The sequence below is a fragment of the Crotalus tigris genome, unplaced genomic scaffold, assembly GCF_016545835.1.
Source record: "Crotalus tigris isolate CLP2741 ecotype Arizona unplaced genomic scaffold, ASM1654583v1 scf7180000019794.865796, whole genome shotgun sequence".
Lineage (NCBI taxonomy): Eukaryota > Metazoa > Chordata > Lepidosauria > Squamata > Viperidae > Crotalus > Crotalus tigris.
Genome location: NW_024097714.1, coordinates 556,231 through 583,900, shown reverse-complemented (window position 1 = coordinate 583,900; position 27,670 = coordinate 556,231). Strand labels below are relative to the sequence as shown.

The following is a 27,670-nucleotide window of genomic DNA, read 5'->3' as shown; positions in this document are numbered from 1 at the left end:
GCCTGCCAACATTTAACACACTGTTCAATTTCCTTTATTGTGTCCATCTGTTGGCCATGATATATGTAGTGGTCTACTACGTCTACTTCTTCTCCAGATATAGTGGAAAACACTATGTTTATACAATAAAGAAGCAGCATTAAAATGCAAAAATGAATGTTTTGTTGAAACAATGGGCTCCTGATTTTTTAAAAAAATTCCTGATCTTCATATTGTAAATTGACTCATAATGTCAATGAAAATTTTGAGTTAGCTATATTTGAATAACTTCAATCAAGTCCCTTGGGAAAATGTCAGTCAAATATCCATTGCATTGAGATGTTTACAAATCCCCATTCAAGTACTCCTTAGAAGTGTAAATTCTCAATAGTGCAAGTCGTTGAAAAGTTAACCAAGCTAATGTGCTGTTTATCCCTGTTACCATATCTGAGGATGAATTCAGAAATTATTTTTTATTTGCAACTGTGCCAGTTAAAAACATGCAAAATAATGTAACAACTCATTTTTACCAGAGCTACAATAAATGAAGCCTTTCCAGCCCCTAAAACATCACAATTATTAGCTCCCCACTAATTAACAGCAAAGGCAGGCATTTTCATCCAGATATGTATGCGCAGGAAGGCACAATGCATTTTACTTGTTTATGCATCCAGCCAGATGTCCCTTCTGAACATATATTCAGTATCTTTCTATTTCTTTCTCACAAAATTAAGGCAAATTGATCCATAGTAGATATTAAATTAGTTTGAAAAAAACATTCTTTAATAAATGAATATTTGGTATAGTAGAAAAGATGCTAGCCTAGAAACGAAGGATAGTCAGCTTTAGGTCTCCCCTTGGCATGAAAGTACATTGGATGCTATACCAAAAAACCTTTGTTTTTACAAAGCATATGCTTTGACAAAATTTCCATCTGTCAATTACAATAGGCCACACCACTTGGATCCATATGTATACTATGCCAATACATTATAACATCCTAGATTTTTGGGAAAAAACTCAATGCATATGAAGGCCAACAGCAACTAAAGACCTGGCAGCTGGGATTTCATATTTTTCTGCATATAATAAAAACAATAAATGACAATTGATTGGGTTCCAGATTGTGCTAATAAAAAGCATAGTTTACAAAGTACAATGGCTGGGTTCACTTGGTAGGTAAAATCAATAACCAACAGACATCACTACAAGTGTTGTGCTACTGGGTCTGTGGGTTCCTTTAATTGGCTGTTCTATGGTCATCACTACTTCTCTGTGGAACAAGTATATAACTATGGTAAAAAATCTTCGTTTCTCCACCTGCAGCTTTATGAATCACAGCCTTCTGAACGATCTGCAGCATAATCCCTGGCCTGCATTGGCTGTGCTTGTTTCAGATGATAAGAACCCTAAACCAGGACATCAAAACGTTACTGGGTCCTATCACGTTTTTCTAAGTCAACTTTTCCCTAGTCAAGCCCAACTCCCATTTGCCACAATCAATTTGGTTTTTGTAGTAAAACCGGCTGTTTTGGGAATTACTTTTCTAAGAATTCCCCCCCCCCCTTCCTTTCCAGTCAACTTTATAGCCTCTGAATTTTCTGGCGGTCTTGCTCTGAAAAACTAGCTAGGTCTGAGCCTATTTAATTTTCCGATATCCAACAAGGTGCTGGGCTAGAACAGTAAAGCGAGCTCGTCCCCTGCTACTGAATGAACGATTTCGCACTGCCTCCTTCCATAATATGTTATTTAGCTTCCCAATCTGTCCTAGAAAATCCTCGATTCGCCTAGTGTAGTTTATCGAAGTGAAATCGGTCCGGATTCCCAATCTGGGCGGTGGAAAATTGCAATTCCGTCCTCCAGTGGTGATCCGGAGTTTGCACCCGGAAATCTAGCAGGACGCAAGAGTCCGGACGTGGCCCTCCCAACGCACCTCTCCCACCAGCTAGTAGTCCGACGAGCGCGAGCGGTCCGCGAGAGCCGCACTCTCCGCCTCCTTATCGATTGTTCGGTGCTCTTCTTCAGCCCTTTCTCCGCGTAGGCCGACCTGCCCTTCTTCGCATCGGCGTTTCTGCGATCGGTAGACCGCTGCCTGTAAAGGGGCCCTGTCGCTTCCTGGGCAACCGGGGCGGGATTAGAACCCCTCGGCCGCCGGGGCCGCCGCCTCCTCCTCGGTGAGGCTGAGGTGAGAGTTGCTCCTTCTCTCCTCTCCGCGGGGGCTCATGGGTCTATGACGGTGTAGTTGGAGAGGGAATCCCTTCGCCCGCCCTTCCTGCAAGCCCTTCTCGCCCTGCCCTGAGTCTGGCATTGCTTGGGGCTTTGTCCCTTTGACACATTCTTGGTGCTCCCCGTCTCCCCACCGCCCCCCATTCGATGCCTATAGGCGGCAGTCCCGGCCTGCGGGTTTCAGGATTCCCGAAGTGAAGAAGCCAGGGCTCGGCAGCCGCCCCAGACTGCTGCTTTTCAGGCTCTCTATGATGCTCGGGCTGCCCTTTCCCATCCCAGGAGCCATTTCTGCTCGTCCTGCCGTCTCCGCCCTTTTTAATGTTAAAAATACAGAGGAGTATCGGTTCTTCCTATCTCTAGGTTGGGTTGGGTTGGGTTGGGTTAGGAGCTGGTGGCAGAAAATAGTGATGAGTAACTGTGTTGGAGCGAAATGGCCGCTGTTAAATAAACTATCTTGCAGTTGTTGACTGTAGACATCTCCTGTTTTGGAGAAAAGGGAATCGGCCCGCTTTTGCTTTTGTCTCTGAACTGGATGCCTTGATTCTCTGTTCATAGAATCAAATTATGGACTTGGAAGAGGCAAGATTTGGACAGTGAATTAGTAGAAAACCTCTTCCTGGCCTGGATATAAGATACCGACATAGAAGCCTAGAATTAGGTTGCTTTAATGTCTTTAGCTGTATTTCTTTTGTAATTTTTTTGTATTCTATTTTAGATTATTACCAATTTTTCTTAAAACAATTTTTTTTAAGAATGCTAATTTTGTTTTAGTCTACAGTTTTTATTTTTTTCCCCATCATCTGCTAGTGGTCTGCGCTATACTGTTGGAATTCAAAGCACATTTGGAGGGAAATCTGGATACCTCACAGAAGGACATCTGGATCCAAAAGCTGCTCACACTTTGTGGCGATTTTTTAAAAAAGAGACTTGGTAATAGGAGATAAGTGTAGTGATATATTGGGCATTAAATGTACATCAGTTACTATGAATGTTATGTGTGATATTCAGGAAGCTGAGACAGCTAATGGTGCAAACATTACTGAATAGCAAGACTCCTTTTTATTATACCTTAGGTACTTAGGTCTTTTGTCTTACAGGTCTTGTTTGTCCAGATAATAATATAACTTTTTTCCTTTATGTTAGCTTTATATTTCTTATCTAACAACAAAGATGATTAGGGGTCTGGAGGCAAAAACTTATCAAAAATAGTCTAGTAAAAAGAAATATTAGAGGTGATATGATAGCAGTGCTCCCATATTTGAGGGCTGCCACAGGGAAGACGGGGGTCAACCTATTCTCCAAAACACCTGAAGGCAAGATAAGAAGCAGTGGATGGAAACTAATCAAGGAGAGAACTAATCTAGAACTAAGGAGAAATTTCCTGACAGAACAATTAACCATGGAACAGCTTGCCTCCAAATTGTGGGTACTCCATCGTAGGAGTTTTAAGAAGAGATTGGACAGCCATTTGTCTGAAATGGTATAGGGTCTCTGCTGAATAACAAAATAATAGAGTTGGAAGGAACCTTGGACGTCTTGTAGTTCAACCCCCTGCTCAAGCAGGAGACCTTATACCAGGGGTGTCAAACTGCTGGCCTGTGGGCCGGATACATCACGATGAAACCGCGCCCACCCCATTGCCAGTAATGGGGAAAAAGCTCTGATACATCACGCTACGTCACGTGACGTCGCGAGTTCACATGTCTGCCTTATACTAGTCCAAACAAAAGGCTGTCCAAGTCTCTTCTTAAAAGCCTCCAGTGATGGAGCACACACAACTTGTGAAGGCAAGCTGGTTCCACTGGTTAATTTTTCTCACTGTTAGGAAATTTCTTCTTAGTTCTAATTGCTTCTTCCTTGATTCGTTTCTAACCAATGTTTCTTATCTTGCCTTCTGGTGCTTTGGAAAATAGTTGAGCCCCTCTTTGTGGCAGCCCTTCAAATATTGGAACATTGTTATCATGTCACCCCTAGTCCTTCCTTTTTTTATTAGGCTAGACAAATCCAGTTCCTGCAACTGTTCTTCATATGGTTTGGCCTCCATCCTCCAATTATCTTTGTGTTCTTTTCTGCACTCTTTCCAAAGTCCCTAAATCTTTTTTATAATATGGTGATCGAAACTGGATACAGTATTCTAAATATGGTTTTACTAAGGCTTTATAAAGCGGTACTAATACTTCATGTAATCTTGCTTCTATCCTTCAATTAATGCATCCTAGTATTGCATTGGCTTTTTTGGCTGCTGCCACACATTGCTGACTCATATTTAAATGATTGTCCACTAGGACTTTAAGACCCCTTTCACAGTTACTGCTATTGGGCCAGGTTTTACCAATCTATATCTATACATTTGATTTTTCTTGCCTAAGTGTAAAACTTTACTTTTCTTTACACTGGATTTCATTTTGTTAGATAGGGTCCAGTGTTCAAGTCTGTTGAGAGCCATCGGGATCTTAAGCCTGTTTTCTGGAGTGTTCCTGACTATTCCTGCCAGTTTAGTGTCATTTAACTAGAAGACCTCCAAGGTTCCTTCCAAGTCTGGTATTCTGTTCTGTTATTCCTCACTTGTGGCATATTATTCTAGTGACAAAGTTGCCTATTACTTCCAGGAATTATGAGTTTATATGATTGGTGATTTGGTCTGGAAAATTTTCCGAATGTCATCGTTATTTACTTCAGGCAAGTTGGACACTGATAGTCCTTGAGTTACAACAGGGCTAGAATTTCCCTCACTAACTTTGTTAACCAAATTGTAAGCCAAGGACCCACCCTGATCCAAGCCCTTCCTGTTTGGACTCTTCCAGTCCCGAGTCTCTGTTATTTCAAGGTAAGGACTGCCTTCCCTTAAACTCCCTCCAACCAATAGTCTACTCCCATCTCTGCCCTTTTGGCCACATTGCAGCCTGCCTTAAGGGGCAGTAAGAGCACTAGAACTGCTTGCTTGGGGACTGCTCGCTGCACGGTGGCTCAGGGGTTTCATAGCTTGCCACAGTTCTAGAGCTGAAAGAAGCCCTTGACCTGTAGCACAGTACGGAGCCACAGCTGCCACAGCCAGCAATATAGTGTGAAGCTGCAGCTGCTCCAGCCGAGGCAAGCAGTTCGTGAGAAGCCATAGCTCCCTTCACTGCCCTGAACTTTGAAGACCGTGTTGTCCTATGTTCCGCTAGCCCAGCTCGGCCTACAGGTGGGGCACAAAACTGTAGCTGCTCACGCCGCCCTGCACTCTGAGGCCCCTGCTGTCCTGATCCACTTTTGCTGTCTTCCTGCTGCTGGCAAGACATTCTGCCCCTTCAGGAGGCAACTCTTCTTCCCAAAGTCTCTTGAGGAAACGGCAAGGTGCAACCTCAATAAAAAGGCCATGCACTTTCAGCAGTTGCCTTGGGAAAGGCCAGGTCAGTCATGTTGGGTCAGTAGCCAAACAGCAGCAAAGGTCAGCTGGGTTAATGAAGTGCAAAACAGCAGGGGCCTTAGAGAGCAGGGCAGTGAGAGTGGCTGCAGCTTCTCTCTCCCCTGTGGTTTGATTGATTTATACAGTTTGCTTTTAAAATTGCCTTCTTTTTAAGTCCAATCTTGTATGTATGTATGTATGTATGTACGTATAGGGAACAATGTTTTCTGTTTCTTTGAATGTAGGCTTGCTCTGTAACAGCTATCTTAGTTTTGTACTCTTCAAATCAGATATCATAATAAAGATTTGAGAGCATGAAATGTATTCTTTAAACTATGTAGATGATGCCAGTTTGGGGAAGACTGTCCTGTGCTGCAAAATTTAGGATGGCTTCCAAAGGCATATGAAAAGAGTATTTTTCCTTACAGTGAAAGATTTAGTGGACATATTCCAGAACAGAAATATAGTATATTTCAGAGATATGGAATCTTCTTGGGTTGGGACACATTGGAATTTTGAAAGCATGTGGTGGATGCATCATGATTGTTAAGGTTTTCTTGTTAAGCATTGTTAGGGCTGTTCTATTACTACAACAGTCCAAAAAAAGTCTGTTTGTCAGAACATAAAGTATCCCCATGTTATACTTTCTATAATCTTAGTGAGATCTGTATAGAACAGGAGTGTCAAACTCGCTGCGTCACATGACATGTTGCGGTGTTTTGTGGCTTTTTTCCCCTTGCCGGAGCTGGGGTGGGTGCGGGTGATGCATCCGGCCCGCAGGCTGGCAGTTTGACACCCCTGGTGTAGAAGCAAAAGACATCATTGTAAACATGCACAATGATAGAGGTGATCTTGCAGCATTCCATCTTCATATTTACTTAATATGGATTAAAATTTAGGAATTATAGTGGGTACCTGGGACATCTTGGCAACTTTAAGAACCACATTGCCTATCCTTTGGTCTTCTGAAATAAACCATTAAAACACTATTAACATATTAGAGAAAATACACTTACCAAATCAAATCGTTTCTTCCATTTAAAACTACTCTTTGCATCTGTTTCAGGGGAATGCTTTGCAGAAAAAATAAGAATAATAACGATTTCCTCACCGTATGTCCACTTCTTCACTCGTGGCATACAGTGTTCCGTAGCCCCTGAGATTTGGAGAGAAGCAATAACCTCAGGGATCTTGGACCAGTATGGCAACAAGCTACACACCTCCCTTTGATGATCCTGGAGAGGTGAGAGAGGGCTTTCTATGCCCGCTGTGTCTGAAGGATCTGCAGTCATTTCAACAGCTCCAATCTCACTATGAAGAACATTCAAGTGAAGACAGAGATGTTAAAGGACAACTAAAGAGTAGGTGTTCTAATTCCCATTGTTATGTATGTAACACACATTTTTTTGCTTACTACATAAAAATATTGGCAGTCACTTTCTGGATGTAAAGTAAGATTATTTATTAAGTATTAAGCCTTAATAAAGGCTTAATAAAGTAAGCCTTTATTAAGATGAATAGAAAGCCAATTGTTAGTTGTATAGCAGTAATATGCAGCTGATATGGGAGGGGGGGGTCCTAAAAAATAATGGGCAACATTTTAAAGGACTAATTTCACCCTTAAACATGCCTAAATCATCCCCTCTGTGTAAAAAAAACCTCCTGTGTGTTAACATAGGTCAGTGTTTCCCAAACTTGACAATTTTAAGGCATGTGGACTTCAACTCCCAGAATTCCACAGCCAGAATTGCTGGCTGTGGAATTCTGGGAGTTGAAGTCCACATGCCTTAAAATTGTCAAGTTTGGGAAACACTGACATAGGTGATAATAATTTTCTGTTTATTAAAAATAAATATAATGTTACCTTTCTTCTTATGGCAATACAGTTAACACTCATAATTCATGGGGAGGCATACTGATGATGCCCACACATGACCTTTGAATGGGAGGAGTTTAGATAGGTTGAAAGCAGTGTTTTACTTTGTTGTATTTGGATAATCCTCGATTTATGGCCACAGTTGTGACTGTGCCACACCCTGCTGAAGGAGTTCAGCTCCCCTCCATGCCCAGAGAGGAACTGCTCTGATAGGAGTTCAGCTCCCCTCATCAGGCAGCTCTTTCATTCAGACAAATAGATATATTGACTATAAGCCCCTTGTGAATCTTTAATATTAGCTGGTTATAAAGTAATAGGTATGTTCCTTGCGTGCAAAAGTTAAGGAATAATTGGTGAAATTATGCTTCAATGTATCCCTGTGTGAAATAGAAGCTGTCCACGATACAAGTAAAATAACACTAATTTTATGCAAATGTGAAATGCATACTTAAAATTTCTGTTGTTTAATGGCTGAAAATAATAAAAAAATATGACTGTGACAAGTGTGGAAGTTTGGACCGTGGAGTAATTGTCCACAATTCTGCTGTATAACATTACTTATTCAACAATGATCTGAAGAGGAAGATTGGCAAAAAGAAATATTTTCTCTAATCACAAAAGTCATTATTTAAAGTTGGCAAAATAAAGCCTTTAGAGTGCTTTGGACCAAGGAAACAAAATTTGAACTGTTGGCCACAAACACATAAGACACTTTTAGTAAAAGAGTGGAGCATTTGAAGAAAAGATCACTCATCACAACAGAGCAGGGAAATAATGCAATGCATTAAAAACCTGAAAGTAATAAAGATTGACTTGAAATCTTTGGGGTGTCAAACTGCCGGCCCACAGGCTCAGGGGTGTCAAACTGCCGGCCCACGGGCCAGATGCGTCATCCGGAAATTGCGCCCACCCCATTGCCGGCAATGGCAAAACTGGCCCGATATGTTGCGTGACGTCATGTGACGTTGCGAGTTTGACATGTCTGCTTTAGCTGATTGTGAGAGTGAAGGTTACTTATAATTGGCTGTAAGTTCTCTGGCTGAAGTGATGATTTGTGATTGGATGGGTGCTTGGATATATCTTAAGTACATGAGGCAATTCCCTTTAGTTTAAGGAAGAATGTGCATAGGTGGCCCCTGAATTACCACCTAAATAACTTGGACATTCCTGGTGGTCTTCAATCAGAACAAAAGAAATACTTTAACTAGGATGCCTGAAGAATACAGGAAAAACACTGTATCTAGGTATCTGATACCATGATTTTGGGAAACCAGTACAAATTCATTAATAATTGTTAATATCAGTTTAGTGCTGTTTACTACATTACATTTTAGCCACATGATACATTGTTTCACAATACATACTAATGTTGCTAACTTCATGTGTACTTCTGTCTCTGAGGACCCAGACTAAATCAAGCTACCTCTAGCTGAAGGTCTTGCTGATTGTCATGGTGATTTTGACGCATTGAGTTTCATTATATTTTCAGACATTCAGAGTCATTCTTGGGAATACTCTGATGGGATCAAATGTGGCATGTAAACAGCCCTTAGTCATCACATAATTTCAATCACTGGCTGCACAACTTAATAACAAGAGCTTAAGAATAGTGGTAGCCATAAAGGTAAAAATAATTGTAATATCTTTATATGCTAATTATTGGGCATTTCCCATTCTTTTAAATAACTATACACTTAGAAACCCATTCACAATAAAATACAAAGAGCATGTGGTTGTGTTGAACTGTTAATTTCCTTTACTTGTTACAAGTTATTTCCCAGTCCTCTGAAGGCTGTTAAATGCGTCACTGTTTTATCTTTAAAGTGCTCTTGCCTTCTGCTTTGTCCAGTGTTCTATTGCACAGATTGCTTCCTGAATTAAGTTTATACAGGGTACAAAATATTCCTGTGGGCTGTCAATAATTGGACTGCTTGGCTAATTGATACATTTGTATTCCCAACAGGTTGGACGAAGTAGATTTCTTTTCAGGGTTGTGTTTTATGGGAATGTTTGTAATTCTTTTCATCTTCAGATTATTTTTTTTACAAATTTTAGAATAATATATATCTCATTCCTATGGGAGAATAGAAAAAAAATGCTATGATATCTGCCAATGAAACCCAAATTTAAACAAAGACTTAAGGCTTCCATTTTGCCACTTTAGCTTGTCCATCTAGGAAATGCAGCCCTGGGTTGTTGTTTTTTTGAGGGGGGCTGTTTTTAACACTTGTTATTTTGCTCTTAAAGTTTCTCATCCAACCAAAAGGACAAACTGAGTTTAAAAATCATGGCCAGTCCATTCTGAGAAGTTCTGAAAATTGCAAATCGGGTACAGGGGCATACTCCATGCTAACCATGGGCTTGACACACTATCACAGTGGCAACTGTAAGGAAGCAATTCTTAACGATTATGTTTTAGTGCAGTGCTTTTTTTGTAAAAAAAATAAAAAAAAGGTGCTGGAACTCACACATGTCATACAACCCGCCTTGCCTACCCTACAAGGTTCCATCCAAAAAAGGGGCTGGAACTCCATTCTGGGCGTTCTATGAGAAAAAAAGCCCTGTTTAAATGTATAAATATAATTTGTGTCATCCATCATTTTATCTTGCTTAGATCTTGTTCAAAAAGCAAAAAAAGCAAAAAATAAACTGTTGAGACGAGATGATGAACGAAGTGATGGTGGGTCTCAGGAACGATATGAAGGCTACAGTTATGTTGGAATGGATCCATATATGTGGGAACTGGAAGAATTAGGTAACCAATCAAGAAACATTCATTTGTAACAAGGATAGATAGCATGTTACTCTCCCTAGATACTGAACTATGTAATCTAGAAATAATAAAGCTGTGAAAGTTTTCCTAGTTACAGTTAGCCAGATGTTTTTAACTTTGTACATTTATTTTTATATTGTATATAAATCTATATAGATGTACTGTACTAACCTAATCTGTGAGAGAGCACCAGTGAATTCTGGGAAGATATGTATCATATTGTAGTATGAAGATAGTTGGTAATAGATAATGAATTTGTACAAATGTATGATGCTAAAAGCAAAATGGACTCAGCACTAGCAGTAATTAATACCAGAAGAAAATTCTATAGTAGAAATATGTCTTCTGAAATGCCATTATCTTATAAATAAGAATAGAATTTTATCAGTAAAGACTAAAATATAGAGTAGGTTTATATAGCACATTAAACTATGTTGAATATTAACTATGCATACCAAATGATATGGCAAACCACATTTGGCTGTGGGTTTTTACTGCAATACCCACAATTATAATTACCCTGCCTACACAGTGGGGCCAGATCAATCCTTTCCCAAGTTCCTTTGCTCCCCTCAGTATCTACTTCTCTGTATTATTTTCCTGAAGGATTATGGCTGTTTAATTAGTTGGACCAGTAAAGAAATAATGTGTTTATGCTTAATATTCTAAGCCACAGTCTGGATTGATTTGATTATTATGATTGGTTGGTTACTGTATACACTATTCGGCTTTATGGCATTGCAAAGGATCCATGAGCTACCATTCTTTAATCCTGAATTTTAAACTGAACAGCAAATTTATAGAAATAAGAACATGATAAACTGCTATTAGCTGAATATTTAAGGTTGAATTATTCTGTCAAGTTTCCTAACCGGATATTTTATATTAGGTGCTATAAGGAGTCATCTTTCTGATTTTAAGAAACACAGAGCAGCCAGAATTGATCACTATGTTGTGGAAGTCAATAAATTAATAATCAGGTTAGAAAAGGTAAATAATTTGTAGTTTTAACATTTTAATTTTATTTACTTTTTAATTAAAATTTTATTTTAAAATGTTTTAATCACATATATCTTTTTTCAGTCATTAGCTACTGTAACATTTCTTATGATGTTTATTATGTTATTTGTTAAAGTATAATTCACAAGTGCATTCCTTGGTGAGGTGCTATTAACAAAAAGAAGTAACAGTGGCTGAAGGATGTTAAATATAGAGATTCTGCAAAGAAAACTGTGGTCCATAATTTACTTTAATTAGGGATCCTCTTAGGCACAGTATACTTTTGATCCTTGTCTGTTTGCTTAAGTCTCATCCAATATTGATATAGCAGTCTAAAAAGCATAGTCAGAAAATTAATTCGCTGAATTTTTTTTGTCTAGCCCTACTTTAACATTTCTGAAGTGTCCTATTAATAGCAATACTGCTATTGATTGGACTGTGGGAAATGTAATATTCCCTTTCTAGTCCAACTAGTATACAGTAAGGAACTGAATAGAAATTGGAATTAAGGAAGATAATATTTTTTCTTCAGCAGTATTTACTTTTTAATTAGAAAAAATAAAAAATCTTCTCAATTTTCATTTTATAATTTGTTTTCACTATTTTTCCCTATTCAAACTTTGATCTTTAAAACAAACAGATTTCTCTAAATTTTTAAATATTTTTTTTAATTTTTTCCCAATATTTGGACTCTATTTCTGCAGGTCCATTACTAAGGTGATATAAAAGAGATACTCAGGGAAGACATTTGATTTTTAAGAAAAGACATTCGGGAAAAGGTGGTTAAAAACAGATTTACTTGATTTATTTGAAATAATGTGACAAACTATACAGTAAAATTTGTATGTATATCTAATTTTTGATCATTTTCTTTTGGTCAGCTTACTTCCTTTGACAGAACAGTTACAGATTCTGCAAAGATAAGAGGTAAGCGCAAAAAAGAATTATCTTTGCTAATATTTTCAACTATGGTTTCATTAATGGCGTCTAACAGGTTATCACGTCTTGTTGCAGCAATAGAGAAATCTGTTGTGCCTTGGGTTAGTGATCAAGATGTACCATTTTGTCCAGACTGTGGTAACAAATTCAGCATACGGAACAGGCGCCATCACTGCCGCCTCTGTGGGTCTATCATGTGCAAGAAATGCATGGAACTGGTCAGTCTCCCCTTTGCAAGTGAGTACAGTGGCAGAGTTAGGAGGAGTGTCTTAATTCCATCTTAGGTGTTTATCATATTTTGGCTTAGTATCACTGAAACATTATTATGATATGAATTAAGAAAAAAATATTGCTGTCCTTTTATGTTTCTCACAAAAATGAGTAATTGTCTTCTGCTCTGATGAGATACCAACTTATAGCAGTAGAGGAAATTTTAGAAGGATTGGCGGACATATTTATAAGTCTTTTTGTTTTTGTAGCAGCATAGACAATAGCCAAATGTTGCCCTCGTGTATGTGCATGTGTACACTGGATTTTCAGAGGATTTATTTTTGAGTGGGGAGAAGATTGAGAGTTTTTTTCCCTCCCAAAAGAGCGGTTGGCAACTCATAAATTGCATCTTATTCTCCCAGTCTCTCTCATAATTGTGTCATTAAATTTTTGATATGAAAATGCTAGTTTTAGGTCCAGGATTTTTTCTATGTTGTCAATAGCTATTCAAAGCTGTTTTACATTTTAAAAATGAATTTCCAAAAAGTATTTAGAAAGAGATGAAAAAAACACTTCTCCCTTTTCTACAGTTTTTAGAAGTCTCATATTTAAACTAAAAAGTTTCTTCACCTCAAAATTGAATTATCCCTTTACTACAGTGTAAGTAATGTCAGTTGCCTCTTTAGTAGCTAGATTTCATGAGATGTAACATATAAATATTCACATTAACTTTGAATGTAATATTTTACAGTTGTACAGGGAAAAACATTTGTAGCAGCCAATTTTTAGAGTACAGTTTCATTGCAGTTCTTGTTTTTATGTGTAAATTGAGTTGAGCAGAATTATTTGAACCTGTGTTCAAGATAAATGTTCTGTCATCGGGACAATTACATCTTGTCAGTTATATTTTGTTGATCTCTCCTTTCAGGCAAACTTACTACTGCTAGCAAGGAAGTCTTGGCCTCTCATACTAGCCCCAGCTGCTCACCCAATAGCATCCAGGGCTCTCGACGAGGTAGCATCAGTAGTATAAGCAGTGTCAGTTCTGTTTTGGATGAAAAGGATGACGATCGAATCCGTTGCTGTAGACACTGTAAAGATACGCTGCTCAAAAGGGAACAACAGATTGATGAAAGAGAATATATACCAGATATCGTGAAACTGTATGAGGTAAAATGACTGAGATGAAGACTTATATTAGACTTATTAGCAATAGTGTATATGATAATTTTTACGAGAGTAACTTTAAGAGAGTAGGACCTGTTTATATTAAAAAGAAAACAATAAATTTGTTCATTGATGATAAAATTTGGTTTAGCTTTGGTAATTAGAAAATAACAGTTGGGCTGAAATAACCTTGGAAACTTCCCAATTCATTCTATCAGAATCTCACTTTGGAAAATCTGAAGTTATGACAATTTCAATTATTACTGAAATTGTATTACTCTTAACTACTATAAGAAATCAACAAATTATAATCTTTTGCATTTGACAAAAATGGATGAAATTTGCAGCTACTGTTCCAATTCAGGGATATTTTTCCTGTCAGATTTCAAACAGATTGATCCAACTGCTCTCACAAATTTAGAAGCTTTTCAGAAAAGTGTTGCTTCCCCAGCTTGGATTTGTTTGAGTGGCAATTTATTTGAAATTTTTTTATAAGCATTGTAGGATAGGTATAGAGCTTTAGTTTGGTTTCTGTATAACCTATTTAGCAATATGCCACTATTGTTAGAATACTGCAATAGTCTTGGTCATTACAGTTCAAAAAGCATATTACAGATCTGGGAGCAATGCAGACATGGCCAGCTGATTTTCTATACCATTTTAGTTAGATATTCATTTTAGTTAGATATTAGATATTCAACTATCGGTTGAATATTGTGCATTGCTGACAAAAAGAATAGATTCACATTGCTTGCAAAACCTGGATCTGTACAGCTAATACAAGCATACAATATTATGTGAAATGGATTCATTCCTTTTCCTACCACCAATCTTTGTAACGGAGGTCTCGTTTCCTCCACTTAGGTTTTTTAATCCATTTCTTGAATCTTTTTTGAAGGAAATTGCAGACTCTACAATCAGAGATTTAAACAAACTGGTACTCTTATAGGCTCTTGTAGTCTAGTGGTCTGTGCTAGTTTCATAATCCAGTTAAGTGTCAGTATTTTCTTGTAAAAAGCTTTTTTCCCTTTTGTTGAGTAAATATGCTCCACATTTTAGAAGTTATTTTAATAGTCCAGCACCAGCACAGCCTGTTAAAATTGGTAGGATTTTAACAACTGAGATGGAATGCAAACATTGAGTATTTTTCTCACTTAGTAAGTTTTACATCTGACAGTAAAGCTGTGCAAAAGTACATTTCAAATTCACAGATTTTCTACAAGTCTAAATGGGAATGACTAGAATTTATAGATATATTAAAATAACAATGGCTGAGCTGTGTGTGTGTGTGTGTTTGTTCTTTCACACATTTCATCTTTATTAACAATTAGAATTTCTCTTTTTTGTTTGTTTTTAAACAGTGTTTAAAGAGCACTTCAAGTTGAATTAAATTGTGTCAATCTCTTTCATTGCTGGTTCAACTGTAATGTTGGTTTTCCAGAGATTTTTGAAGTGGAAATTTTTCTGGATGATTTTCCTAAATATTTTTACATAATTTGTGTATGAAAAAGTTCAGTTTGCTTGTGCTATTAGCATTGACAATATTGTGGGGCAGAAAACGTTCAGTTCAAAAATGATATATTTTTTCCAGGTAAAGTTTTGCCCCATTTCATAATGACCTTTGAGACAAGAAATTCGAACTTAGAAATTTTCAACTATATCTCTGAGCCTATAAGAGCAACCTATTCAGCATTAGTTTATGATCCACTATAGAAAAGCAGTTTACCAAAAAAGTAAAATATTTTACTTTGTCTGATAGATGCTGATCATCTTAATTAATACATCTTGATCGTCTATAGCAGTGGTTCTCAACCTTTCTAATGCCGTGACCCCATAATACAGTTCCCCATGTTGTGGTGACCCCCAACCACTTATACATCACCGGGTGCCAGGGGCGTGGCCAAAGAAAAGGGGGAAAAATGGCGGACAGCCTTGTTTGGCGACCCCCGTGAAATGGTCGTTCGACCCCAAATGGGGTCCCGACCCACAGGTTGAGAACCACTGGTCTATAGAATTAGGTCAACTTAACAAACTCACATAAAGGAAAGGAAAAATAGGATGCATATAACACATTTATATTTGAATTATTCTCGTGAGTAACTTAATTTTAATCTGTTGGTTTCTTATTAAACAAGAAACTCCGATTTTACATGGAAAAAGCTGACCAGAAGGCCCCAGAATACATAAAGATGGCAGAATCATTAAAGTAAGCCTCTTTAGTTTTTTATAATTAACTCTTGTATTATTTAAAAGTGATTAGATGTTTGTGTTATTAAAAAAAATCAGAAAATAACTAATATCTAATTAGTTATTGGAATATATCTAATATTGGAAACTTCAATTTTGTAAAAAGCACAATATAATACAAAGTTATTATTTACTGTTTTGTTTGGGACAGTGGTCTGTTATTATTATTATTATTAACTGAAACTTAGAACCAATTTTCACACTATGTCCAAAAATCTCCTTATATATTTTTTTCATTGTTAGCAGTACTGGGTGATATTTACACAATTATATTTTCTGAATTTTATTCAAAAGGCTTATATGGCTACCCTTGTGAGCTATAGGTTATGGAATTTGGACAGACTTTGTAAGTTTGCTGGTGATTTTAAATGAAGATTTTAATTTGTAAGTTGAATCCATATATTAAGTAATAGACTTTGAGTTGGAACTTGCTCTCAGATAGGTTTGCGTAGGATCATTTTCATATATATAAATGCTTTAGTTTTTAAAATAATAAAGAACTTGAAAGCCTAATCATTCTTCTTCCCTTTTTAGAATTAAATTTCTTTAACAGACATTTAAAATAGAGACTTGGTTATTCCAAATTCAGTTTATCAAATCTAACTAGCTTTGAAGTAGAAAACAAGATTATAAAATATTAATAAAGTGTTTATAGGCGTTCATATGGATATGATGAGAAATAAAATTTCAAATGTTTAAAGGGAAAAATACCAAAATCTCTAGGATAAAAACAAAGTGAGAACCACAATGGTCAGCTGTTATAAATACTTGACTACCAAGGCTGATATTATATATGTTTGGATTTGTGTCCTTATAAATGCATTTTTATTCTTTAAAATCATGTTGAGCTTAGTGATGCTAATTTTTAAAGCTGCTTCCCACTCTAAAATGATGTTTAACCATGTAGAACTATTTTTTTTTTTGAACTAAATAATTTCGAGAAAAATTGATAACAAAAATGCACCAAGATCGATATTTGATATTCAAGATTTTTTCCTTTCATAGCTCATTCCCAGTTCCCAAATGAACAAGAATAGTGTTTTAGATGTGTCTATATAGTTCTCTACTACAAAATAACTGCTGAATCTATATGGATAACAATTTGGGAAAATTTAAATGTGCATGTTTTCTTCCAGTGCTGGAGAGACAACATACAGTCTTGAACGTGCTAGCAATCTTAGAATAGAAGTACAGAGAATGTATGAATTAATAGATGCTTTAAGGTAAGTACAAAATATGAAGATGAAAATTGTTATTGGATTATATTTTGCTTGGCTTTATATTTTTTTTAATTTTCAGTGAAGATGAACATTTTTTAAAGGAGACATAAACATAATGAGATATATTTTACTGTAAAAATAAATGGAAGGAAGCTTCGATTCCTACCATGGATGAATGATTACAAAAACTCATGGAATTAGCAGACATTGCCTAAATTGACTATTTTGACAAAAGAAAAGAACATATGTACTTTTGTTTCTACTTGGAAATTTCTTCTGGACTTTGTGCTTGAGGTGGAAAAAAAATGATCCTATGATTTTGGGTTTTACTGATTGGACTGATTTGTTGATACAGAAATGGCTAGTTTATATTACTATAGATATGTAAAAAAGTTGAGATTCGATCTTAATGTCTTATTTTACTGCAACAGAGGGAGTCAGAATTCAATATGTATTTTCATATTTTTTGTTTTAAATAACATTATTAAAAAAATAAAAATAAATCCATGTTGCCAATTACATGGTTTATCAATACTTAGCAATACTTAAAATTCTGTCTGCTGATTTCTCTTAGCTGATTGTTATGTATTTCTAATTTACTCTTTTTGTTTGTTTGTTTGTTTCAGCAAGAAGATTCTGACTTTAGGGCTGAATGAAGATCCACAACCTCATCCAAGAACTTTACAGCTACAGAGGATGATTAGATATTCAGCTACACTTTTTGTTCAGGTAGGTTATCTAGAAAGGATGAGCTGCTTTTAGACATATTAGTTCCCCTAAGACAATACCAGATTACATACTGACACTTTAAATATTTTTCACGATATTATAAAACTTGTCATTTTGTTTTAACAATTTGCATAATAAAATGAATTAGTGTTTCAGTTTTTAAATACTTCCTACCTAATTAGATGTAAGCTATGTCAGTGGCTCTGCTGGTATTTAGAAGGCTAATGAATGTTTTTGCACTGCCATAGTGATGGGAATGGTTTCTCAGCACTGTAATTGGATTTCAATTTAGCAAGCTATTACATGATATCATGGGAAAATTCCTTGATATTATAGTCAAATAAGCTAAGCCTAAAAAAACAATGTTTATTCTCAGGTTTTGACTTTCCTTTTATCTTCTTCCCCCTTTGTTTGAAATTGCATTTTAATAATTCTGAGGTGCTGACTTCATAAAATTAGATAATTGTGATGTTGGAAAGGACTACAAATCCGATCTTCTGCAATATGCAGGAATGCCAATTAAACTCTTCTCAAAATGTGTCTATGCAGTCTTAAAAACCTCCAGAGATGGAGTATCCTGCAGGCTCCATGAGTAGTTTCTGGAGGACATCCCATGTGTTTTGATACAATACAGGTAGTCCTTGACTTACAACCACAATTGATCCCAAAATTTCAGTTGCTAAGTGAGTTTTGCACCATTTTACGACCTTTTTGTCACAGTTGTTATATGAATCAGTTGTTAAGTGAATTATGTGGTTGTTAAGCAAATCTAGCTTTTCCCATTGACTTTGCTTATCAGAAGGCAGCTGGGAAGGTTCCAAATGGGGATCACATGACCCCGGGACAAAGCAACTGTCATAAATACAGGCCATTTACCAAGCGGCCAGATTTAGATCACGTGACCATAGGGATGCTGCAATGGTGTGAAAACCAGTCATAAGTCCCTTTTTTGAGTGCTGTTGTAACTTTGGTCGCTAAACAAATGGTAGTAAGTTGAAGACTATCTGTATATCCTTCTGCTGCATTACCTTGTTATCAGTGACCACACCAAGTCCAGGCCATATGTCTCCCATCTTTTATTGTACACCCTGTATTTTTCATCCCTAAATTTCCTTCTTTCCTTCCTTCCTTCCTTCCTTCCTTCCTTCCTTCCTTCCTTCCTTCCTTCCTTCCTTCCTTCGATCTATCCATCCATCCATCCATCCATAGTCCATCTGGTTCAGATTAGATTGCAATCTCATTAATTCATTCTGGTGTTTTAGGAAGTATATTTGATCATTCTGTTTAAATATGTTTAAAACTATTTGATTCTTTTATTATATGATTGATTCTTTTTTTTTCTATTCTTGCACTTAAGTTTTTGAAAAATGCTAATTGAAAAAGGAAATTGACAAAACATTCAAGAAGCAGGCAATTGTAAAACATTTCCATAATGCTTCCAAGAAAATTAGAGATATATTCCTGAAGTAATCAGAAAAAAAAAATCATTTGGAAGAGACTTACTTCATGTATTGATCTCTTACATTGAATACTGTTATTTGATATCAGATATAATTGATCACATTTTAACTTTATTCTTTGACATGTAATTTGGATGAATGGGCATTGTTTATATTTAATCACTTAAAGTATAATTATATATGTGCATATATGCATACACACTCACATTTTCTAGTTTTCAATAAGATCTAAATCTTAATATCCTGTACCCTTTAAAGTTATATTTTGAAAAAAAATCCTCAGGAAAAATTGCTTGGCCTAATGTCTTTACCGACCAAAGACCAGTATGAAGAACTGAAAGAGAAAAAGAAACAAGACTTAGAGAGAAAACTGCAAATGGAGAGACTGGCAAGTATTTTAATCTGTAAATATTGCTGACAATGATTTTGTTTGTTTGTTCATTGATTAAAGAATTTCCTTTCTGAAATACTTTACTTTTGAATTTGTTTGCTAAAACAATTGCAATTAGTGTGACATAAGTCGAGAATATATTTAAAATCAGCTTAATAAAAAAAATCTGTTTCTTGTACGAACCCAGTTTTGGTTTTTTTTGTTTTTTTTTTGAGATCACTTCTTTCTTGTGCTTTTTTGAAAAAAAAAAGTCGTGTCTTTTACAAATTACAATAAGTTTTCCAAAATATTTTAGCCAGGAGAAAATCTGCTCTTCTCCCAAATGTTTGTTTTGTTGTACCCTTTTCACTAACTTTACTTTGCTTTATTTTACTGTTAGTTTAGAACAGGGGTTCCCAACCAGGGGTGCTCGCACCCCCTGGGAGTACAAGACGATATTCCAGGGGGTGCGAAAACTTGGGTTTTTTAAATTATAGTGTATATGCATAATTCGTTGTCGTTATTTTGGAAGGGTGCGAGAATATATCAGAAATGTTCTAGGAGTAAGGGTATAGAAAAGGTTGGGAACCACTGGTTTAGAAGCATAAATATATTTATCTTATTGAAATAACAATCACATGTGATACATTAAATTTAAAAATGAAATACATATTAAAACAAGATTTGAAACTGACTTCTAATCTGATCTCTGAGTTAATGGACCGCTGATCGTTCTATGGAAGAACCCAGTTCTTTGAGATCGGTCAAAGTGGCAGGAGGCTAGAGAGAGTTGCAGTCATTACAGGAGAGAATAAAACTTGCTGGAGCATGGCTGTTTACCCCATGTGCAGAAGAGTAACTTCTACTTGCTTAGCTTATTCTGCTTAGCTCCCACTCTGAAACATTATTCTAAACATATTTAACAGGATATTATTTCTGTTAAATACAATTAAGATGATGGTGGACATGAACAGTTGATGAACAGGTGAGCAGTGAAAAATAACAATAACCCTACATAATCCATCAGTTTAAATATATCTTTTTTGAGCTGGAGGAAAAAAAAAAACCTCAGAAAAAAAGACCTATTTCCGCCAATATAGTTGCCTTTCTAGGCTCACAAATCCATGCTAAAAACTAATGAGGTGGCTGAAGTGTGGAGTCCTCATCTAAATGTGGACTCCTTTTAAAGTTTTCCTTTCTTTTTGGCTAGGTGAAATATGAACCCCAGAGACGACAAGAAGAGAAGCCAGCAAACTACGCTTCCAGATCTTTAGCAGTGTCCAATGGTGAGGTCCATCGAACAAAAAGGGTCGCAGTGAAGAAAGCTGAAGGATGGCTACCTACTGCTAGCATATCTCGGAACCAGGAACTCACAGACCCACTTCTTCAACAGATAGATAATATCACGTCCTTTATTAAGCAGGCAAAGGAAGCCAATCGTCTGGACGAAGTCCAAATGCTGCAGGAGAACCTGCGACAGCTTCAAGACGAGTACGACCAACAGCAAACAGTCAAAGCCATCGAACTTTCCAAAAAGCAAGCAGAGATGGAGGAAATGCAGAGAGAACAATTGCAGATCCTTTGTGAAAAAGAATGGAAAAGAGATCATAAAAAAAAGATGTCTCAACATTCACGGACCCGTTCTCTGGATTTCAGAGAAGTGAAGCATGATAAACTTGAGATTGAGAGGGGAAGTATAAACCAAATAGCACAGGCCTTGGATCTAGATAAGCTTCAGGACAAAGATTACGCTGGTTCTAAGGCTGCTTTCCCAAGTGATGGTATTGGATTGCCAGATAGCAAGAATCTGGTTTTGGTTTGCCAACCTGTAAAAGCCTCAGAGTGTGAAAAATCCTCCATAAATCCATTTGAAGATCCTTTACTAATTAGCCCTCCAAAGAGTGACCCTGAAAGTCCTGTTGCTGAAAAGTCTGCAGTAGTTCCCTTGCCTATCAATACTCTGCAGAGTTATAAAAGAGAGTATAATCCATTTGAGGAGGAGGAGGAGGAGCAGGATTGTCAACAGGCAAACGGCGTAGAGCTCAGTGCTCCAAATCCATTTGAAGATTCTGTTGGAAATCCATTTTATACACCTGTAAGTAACCAGGAATCTGGGAATCCATTTGAAGAATCATTGTCTTCCTCTTTGAATCCTTTTGAAGTTGAAAGTGGTCATGAAGTTTCAAGAGAAGATGTCATAGAAGAGGAATTACTTCTCCAACAGATTGATAATATCAAAGCATATATTTTTGATGCCAAACAAAGTGGACGAATGGATGAGATAGAAGTATTGACTGAGAATTTGAAAGAACTTAAGAGCACACTTGCAAAACAGAAGAAGAAATTGAGCTGCTGAAGTATATCCGCATATTTTTGCAACTCCCAAAGGGAGGGAAGTCCATCAAGGTAAAATGAGAAATACATTGCAAAAGGCACTTGGGTGCTGAATCAGACTTAGGCACTTTGGTATAGGAATTTCCACTATTCAAATGTGTAAAAGTCAACACTATTTAAAATGTTGTAATTACCCAAAACTGTTTTTCAAATACTGAAAGTCTGTATTTGTATCCCAACCCAAATTTAGGAGCACAATTGTATTTCTCAGCACCTGCTTTATTTCTGATGTAAAATTCAAAGGGGGAAATTGGGCATTTTAAAATGCAGGAAATTATTTGCAGTCCGTATGACTTCTGAATTTATTTTCTGTCACCAGGTAGGGTTGTATTTGCTTAAAAAAAAAGTGCTTCAAACCACCTTTTTGCTTCCTAAGGCAGAAGCAACTTGTGTAGCAACCTGGAAAACCTTTTGCTGCTTCAGAGAAACATGGTGCTCACATGAGTCCATTTCTTCAGAATTGTGTTTGATTCTTGCACAGCCCAGCTAATAAGGAATTAATATTGTGTTAGAAATTCTCAGTTTTCCTACCAACTTTATATTGGGGAAGCAGAAGAGAGAAAATAACTTACTGTTCAATAGAATAAAGTCATTCATTGGTAAAGCAACATATATATTTCTAAAAACATATGTACATATGTTTTAGAAAACAAATGCATAAATCCTAATTAGACATCATGTATTTTTTCCTTTACCTGCTCTTCAGCTGATTAAACTATTTTAATAGCTTTTTCTAGCCTATTCTAGACTACCTTTTGTAAGAATGTTGAAACTTTTGTCAGTCTCCCAAAACTACGTAATTTCCAGGCTTGTAGAAATGTCATAATAGGGAAACTGTTTTCTGCTTACAAAAATTAGAAGATTTGCATCCAGAACTGTGCTTTGAGGGGAACTATCCTAGGTGTCCACTTAAAAGTATAAATGAAAAACTAGAAACCCATTTTTCTTTCTGATTTGATTTCTGTCTAGGATTTAAGAAAATGTTCAGTGTAGAATTAAAGGAAAAAAGCGCTTTTAATAAACCCAGAGACCAAGATGAACACATTTCAGAAAAAGGAGTGTTGACACACCACCTCAATTTGTTGTTTGGAGGATAACAGAATAACCCCGTTATATGGAGGCTATGAAATTCTTAAGGTTGAGCTATTCATTTGTAAATGTAAAGATTTTTTTTCCTTTTATTGATCTGCCAGTTATGACGAGAAATGTTTAGGGAGTGTTAAATAATGTCTGGTTTCAGTTGTACGGAATGAATTTTATTTGGTTGCGTTTTACTATTTTGGGACTTAAATCAATTTTAATTATTTACACTGGAAGAACTTACTTGGAGAGTATTATGTACTTAGGGGAATGGGAAGAAGGCCCAAGCATTAATCATTAATCTGATTTTGACAAATGTTTCCCATTTAGAAATGCTGGTAGAGATGATATTGTACACAATATATGAGGACACTAAATGTTACATTCCTCAAATATTAGAAGTAGTATGGTCAAGAACTAAGGCAGCACTTTATACTTTCAGCATTAAGTATTACATGTTATTCATTTGTTAATTCATGATATTCATATTTTTTTAGCTTTGATGTCATGCATCATAACTCAGCTAAACTCAGTGACAGCCTGTTTTAATGAACCTTGAGTTCCTGTAGAAACTGAGCTGAACACTGCCCATTGGGCTATATAATAGTCTAAGGATTCTTTTCTTTTTTTAAAATGGAAGCATTCTGGAAATTTACAGTGCACTAAACAGGACAGAGTTGGAACATAAAAATAAGTGATAAAATATTTTTAAAAACGGATACCTACAAACTGAGCAAGAGCAAAAGTGTGGTGATTAAGGTAAAACTATATTTATTAAAGACAAGGCCACAAACTTGATCTGTCACTCTTTTATGTAGTCCAACCAACATGAATGTTTCAGTGGCTTTTTTTTTAAACCCTATTTCCTTGTATTAAGCATTCTGCCTTGTTTCTATGTACGCCATAGTTTATGACATAGTATTGATGTATTTTATTAATAAATACATTGGTTGTAGCACTAATAACTGCAAGTCAATGTGGAATTATCCTTCTTGATAACCTAATGGTTGTCCCACATTTTGTCAGCTTTGTTTGTACTACTGAATTGACACAAAGAAAATGAACAAGACCATGCCATTATGAGATTTAACACTAATGCCATTTGTTTGTACATTTGCATGCACTAGTTTGTAAAGTTTCTCATGAAATAAAGTAAGATTTTTGTTTCTGTGAATGTGGAAAAACTGATTAGGTCAACAGCAGCAGCAGCATTTAGTCTTTTATGTGAACTGCAAATTTCTTGGTATCTTACAAGCAGCACATAGGAAGCATTTTTATACTGAGCCAGGAAATTTCTGCAAGGAAGCATTGTCCTCATTGTTTAGACAGGGGTCTTTTCCAGGCTGGTCTACTGAAAAGATTCTAACGATTTAATCTTCTCTATGTATTGTACCAAGATACTTTCTTTAGTTCAAATAAAATGAGAAATGCAGTTAGGAAGAAAAACTCTCTTCTTTTCTGGAACAGGATATTTAAAATAAGGTGAACAATCTTTCAATCCAAGTCTTGTGTAAGAAAAACTATGTACAGTACCATGGTGAAATGTAGAGAACTACATAATATAGACCAGACATGTCAAACTTGCGATGTCACGTGACATTACGCAACGTATCAGGACGGTTTTGCCATTGCCGGCAATGGGGTGGGCGTGGCTTCTGGATGATGCGTCTGGCCTGTGGGCCGGCAGTTTGATACCCCTGGTATAGACAGATGTATGATCTTTGGTTTTTTTTAAAAAAAAATTGTTTTGAAATAATGTACAGAACTCAACTTTAAAATATTGAGGCTTTTTAGAAGTCACAATTTTACTTTATTCTCCACTCTTGGCTTCAGAATAAGTAAAATCCTGGGTTGTTCAGGGTATTAGATGTAACTTCCTTTTATGCAGGTGGTACAGTTTTGATTTCCATGAACATGAAAAGCCTCAGTACACATACATATACAAGAGTAATAAATAGCTTTTCCTACCTAAATAGCTGATACTTGCTGATAAGAGTTTTCAAATGTCCAATTTAATCACTTGAGCAAGTTATATTTTTGTAATGTAAAATAAGACAATTCAGAATTAAAAATAGATTTGGTGATAGGGCAACCAAAGAAAAAAAAATTGATCAGAAATAAATTTTACCATAGCCACATTCCCACAACACGTTTTCCTGGGTTATAGGAAGAAAGGGGGAAAGGTGATATTTAATTCCGACATTATTTGATCAAGTCACATACTAAATTAGCTTAAGGCTATCAGGGATCTGTCCTGCTTATCTAGTTAACAGTCATGTGAAAAAGAAAGTATACCTGCTTTGATTTCTACATATCTCAATCAGAGATATCAGGACATAGTAAAAATCATCTGGGTCTTTAGCAGTTCTTAAAAGTAGGTAAATACAACCTTAGATTAACAACAACACATGACATTACACCATGTCATTTATTTTACAAAAATAAAGCCAAAATGGAAAAAATGTGAAAACTACACCCTTACTGCTTCCATACATATGGAGAGGCTAAGTAACAGCCAGGTGGTGCTAATCAAGTCCTTTGGATCAATTGATCATCAGCAAGTGTAATACCTCTACAAAACCCAAAGTTTTAGGAGTTTGCTGGTTTTCAGCAAACACAATGCCAAAGAGAAAACGCATCAGCAATGATCTTAAAGAACAGTTGCTGCCCACCAATTTGGGAAGGGTTATAAGACCATTTCCAAATAATTTTAAGTTTGTCTTTCTAAAAATATTCACAAGTGGAAAACATTCAACAGTTGCCAATCCTCTCAGGAATGGATGTCCCCGCAAATTCACCTCACAAAGACCACGCAATGCTCAGAGAAACTGCAAAAAATCAGAGTTATATCTCAGACTCTATAGGCCTCAGCATGTTAAATGTTGAGATTCATGACAGTAGAATTAGAAAAAGGCTGAATAAAAACGGCTTGTTTTGAAGGCTTGCCAGGAAAAAGCCCCTTTTCTCCAGCATGAAGAATGGAGAATCCACGAATGGGTTAAGTGTGCTCTCCTGCCCAATTAGACCAAATCAGTCAAGTTGCCACGCCCGTCCTGGACTAGATAACGCTCCAGTTTCGATTTGGTCTCAGCCCAGACGGACATGGTAAATTTGCTCCCAGAATATTTTCAGGAAAGCAGGTTGTACACTTTGATTTCAATCGTGGATTCTTTCATTCTCTTACCACTTGGTCAGCGCTGTCCCAGATCGGTAAAATCCTAACAGACGTGCTTCGGCTGTTTAGACAGCCTCCCAGCAATAACTCAGCTGATTGTCACAGCCACCATTTTTGAGCGCAGCGCGGCGATCGGCTCATTTCGCTTCAGTGACCCTTTTCCCAGCTCCCAGACTTGGGGAGGACCTCGGGTGTTCTCTTACCGGTGACAAACAAAAGCTCACTTTTGACTAGTTAGTCAGCCCTCGCCTCACTCAACGGTCGCTGCGGCCACCATTTTAGAGCGCCGCGCAGCCAAAGGCTGAAATTAATTTATTTAGGTTTTCCAGACACTAGCAGTTGACTTTCATAGCAGATTCTGTCTTCTTTGAACTTTTCCTTTTTCCGAAGACCTGAAGAAGGGCAGGTAGCCCGTTTCAGCTTGCATTCGCTGGGGCAAGTAATTTCACATACAATCAGTCCCCTCATCGAACTTGTTGCGGCTGCCATTTTGGAATGTGGCAGGCCCTCACAAGCCAGAACTCTGGACGGAGTAATAGGCGGTAAATTCTGGTGCGTTTTCCCCAAGCACAGTATCAGGGCCTGCTCTTCCTAATCAATTTGGCACCGGTGGGGTGCCCTGGGTTCCCTCCATTTCTTTCTACCACCAGGAACCAAGGAATGAAAACTAGAAAGTAGTGGTTTTGTAGAGTGCTAACTTACTGTCAAGATGTCCTATTTGAGCTCCAAGGAAAAGCCAGAAAACAGGAACGCTTAGACTACCAACAGCTTTATTGTTAAATGGAAATAATGTTAGCACTGGCAGTGGCTTGCTCCCAGTGCCTTACATACGCGCACCCCACCCTCAGCCAACCTCACCCTCACCTGGCCCCACCCTACTCAGCAAACCATTATCCAGGTGGAACGGAAAAGAACCAGCCGCCCAGACCCTAGCCCCTCTCCCACTGATCATGTCGCAGCTCGGTCGCCATTAGCCCAGCAAATGTCCAGGTTCATCAGAAAAATGCCCAAAAGCTTCTCCCCGTTGCAGGAGCAGCGCAGTGCTCCCGGACGATTGTTGGTCCGGCAAGGTGCTTCCCGATGACGTCAGCGATGCAAGACTCTTCCCGATGACAGCAACGACGGGAGACCGGCGGCGGCAGCAATGGCGGCAGAGCAGCAGCAGCCAGGTAACGAGGCCGAGCAGCGGGGTGGCAGAGCAGCAGCAGCGAGGCAGTAGAACAGCAGCAGCCAGGGGCCAAGGCCCTCGCCGGATGGCGGAGCGGCAAAACAGCGGCGTCTCTGACTGTCCGGGTGGGCAGGCCTCACAGGGCGCGACAAACTTGACTGATTGGTCTAATTGGGCAGGAGAGCACACTTAACCCATTCGTGGATTCTCCATTCATCATGCTGAGAAAAGGTATTCAGATAAGACAATGCCCCTTTTCTAAAAAGAACA

The 27,670-nt window shown here is 37.2% G+C and overlaps 1 protein-coding gene across 3 annotated transcripts; it reads left to right on the top strand.

The window, feature by feature from the left end:
* Nucleotides 1-2,022: 2,022 nt before the first annotated feature.
* On the top strand, nucleotides 2,023-24,231 carry RBSN (rabenosyn, RAB effector). Of its 3 annotated transcripts, none has more exons than XM_039364539.1 (13): nucleotides 2,065-2,164; nucleotides 4,815-5,032; nucleotides 6,660-6,954; nucleotides 10,084-10,224; nucleotides 11,132-11,232; nucleotides 12,123-12,168; nucleotides 12,256-12,417; nucleotides 13,319-13,560; nucleotides 15,693-15,763; nucleotides 16,941-17,027; nucleotides 17,651-17,753; nucleotides 19,497-19,601; nucleotides 20,794-24,231. In XM_039364539.1, the coding sequence occupies exons 3-13, from the start codon at nucleotides 6,795-6,797 to the stop codon at nucleotides 21,937-21,939; spliced, it is 2,364 nt and encodes a 787-aa protein (XP_039220473.1). In that variant the 5' UTR covers nucleotides 2,065-2,164; nucleotides 4,815-5,032; nucleotides 6,660-6,794; the 3' UTR covers nucleotides 21,940-24,231. The 3 variants fall into 3 exon arrangements, with proteins under 3 accessions (XP_039220472.1, XP_039220473.1, XP_039220474.1); XM_039364540.1 differs by lacking the exon at nucleotides 2,065-2,164 and adding an exon at nucleotides 2,594-3,135; XM_039364538.1 differs by lacking the exon at nucleotides 4,815-5,032 and having other exon boundaries at nucleotides 2,023-2,164.
* The last annotated feature ends 3,439 nt before the right edge of the window (nucleotides 24,232-27,670 follow it).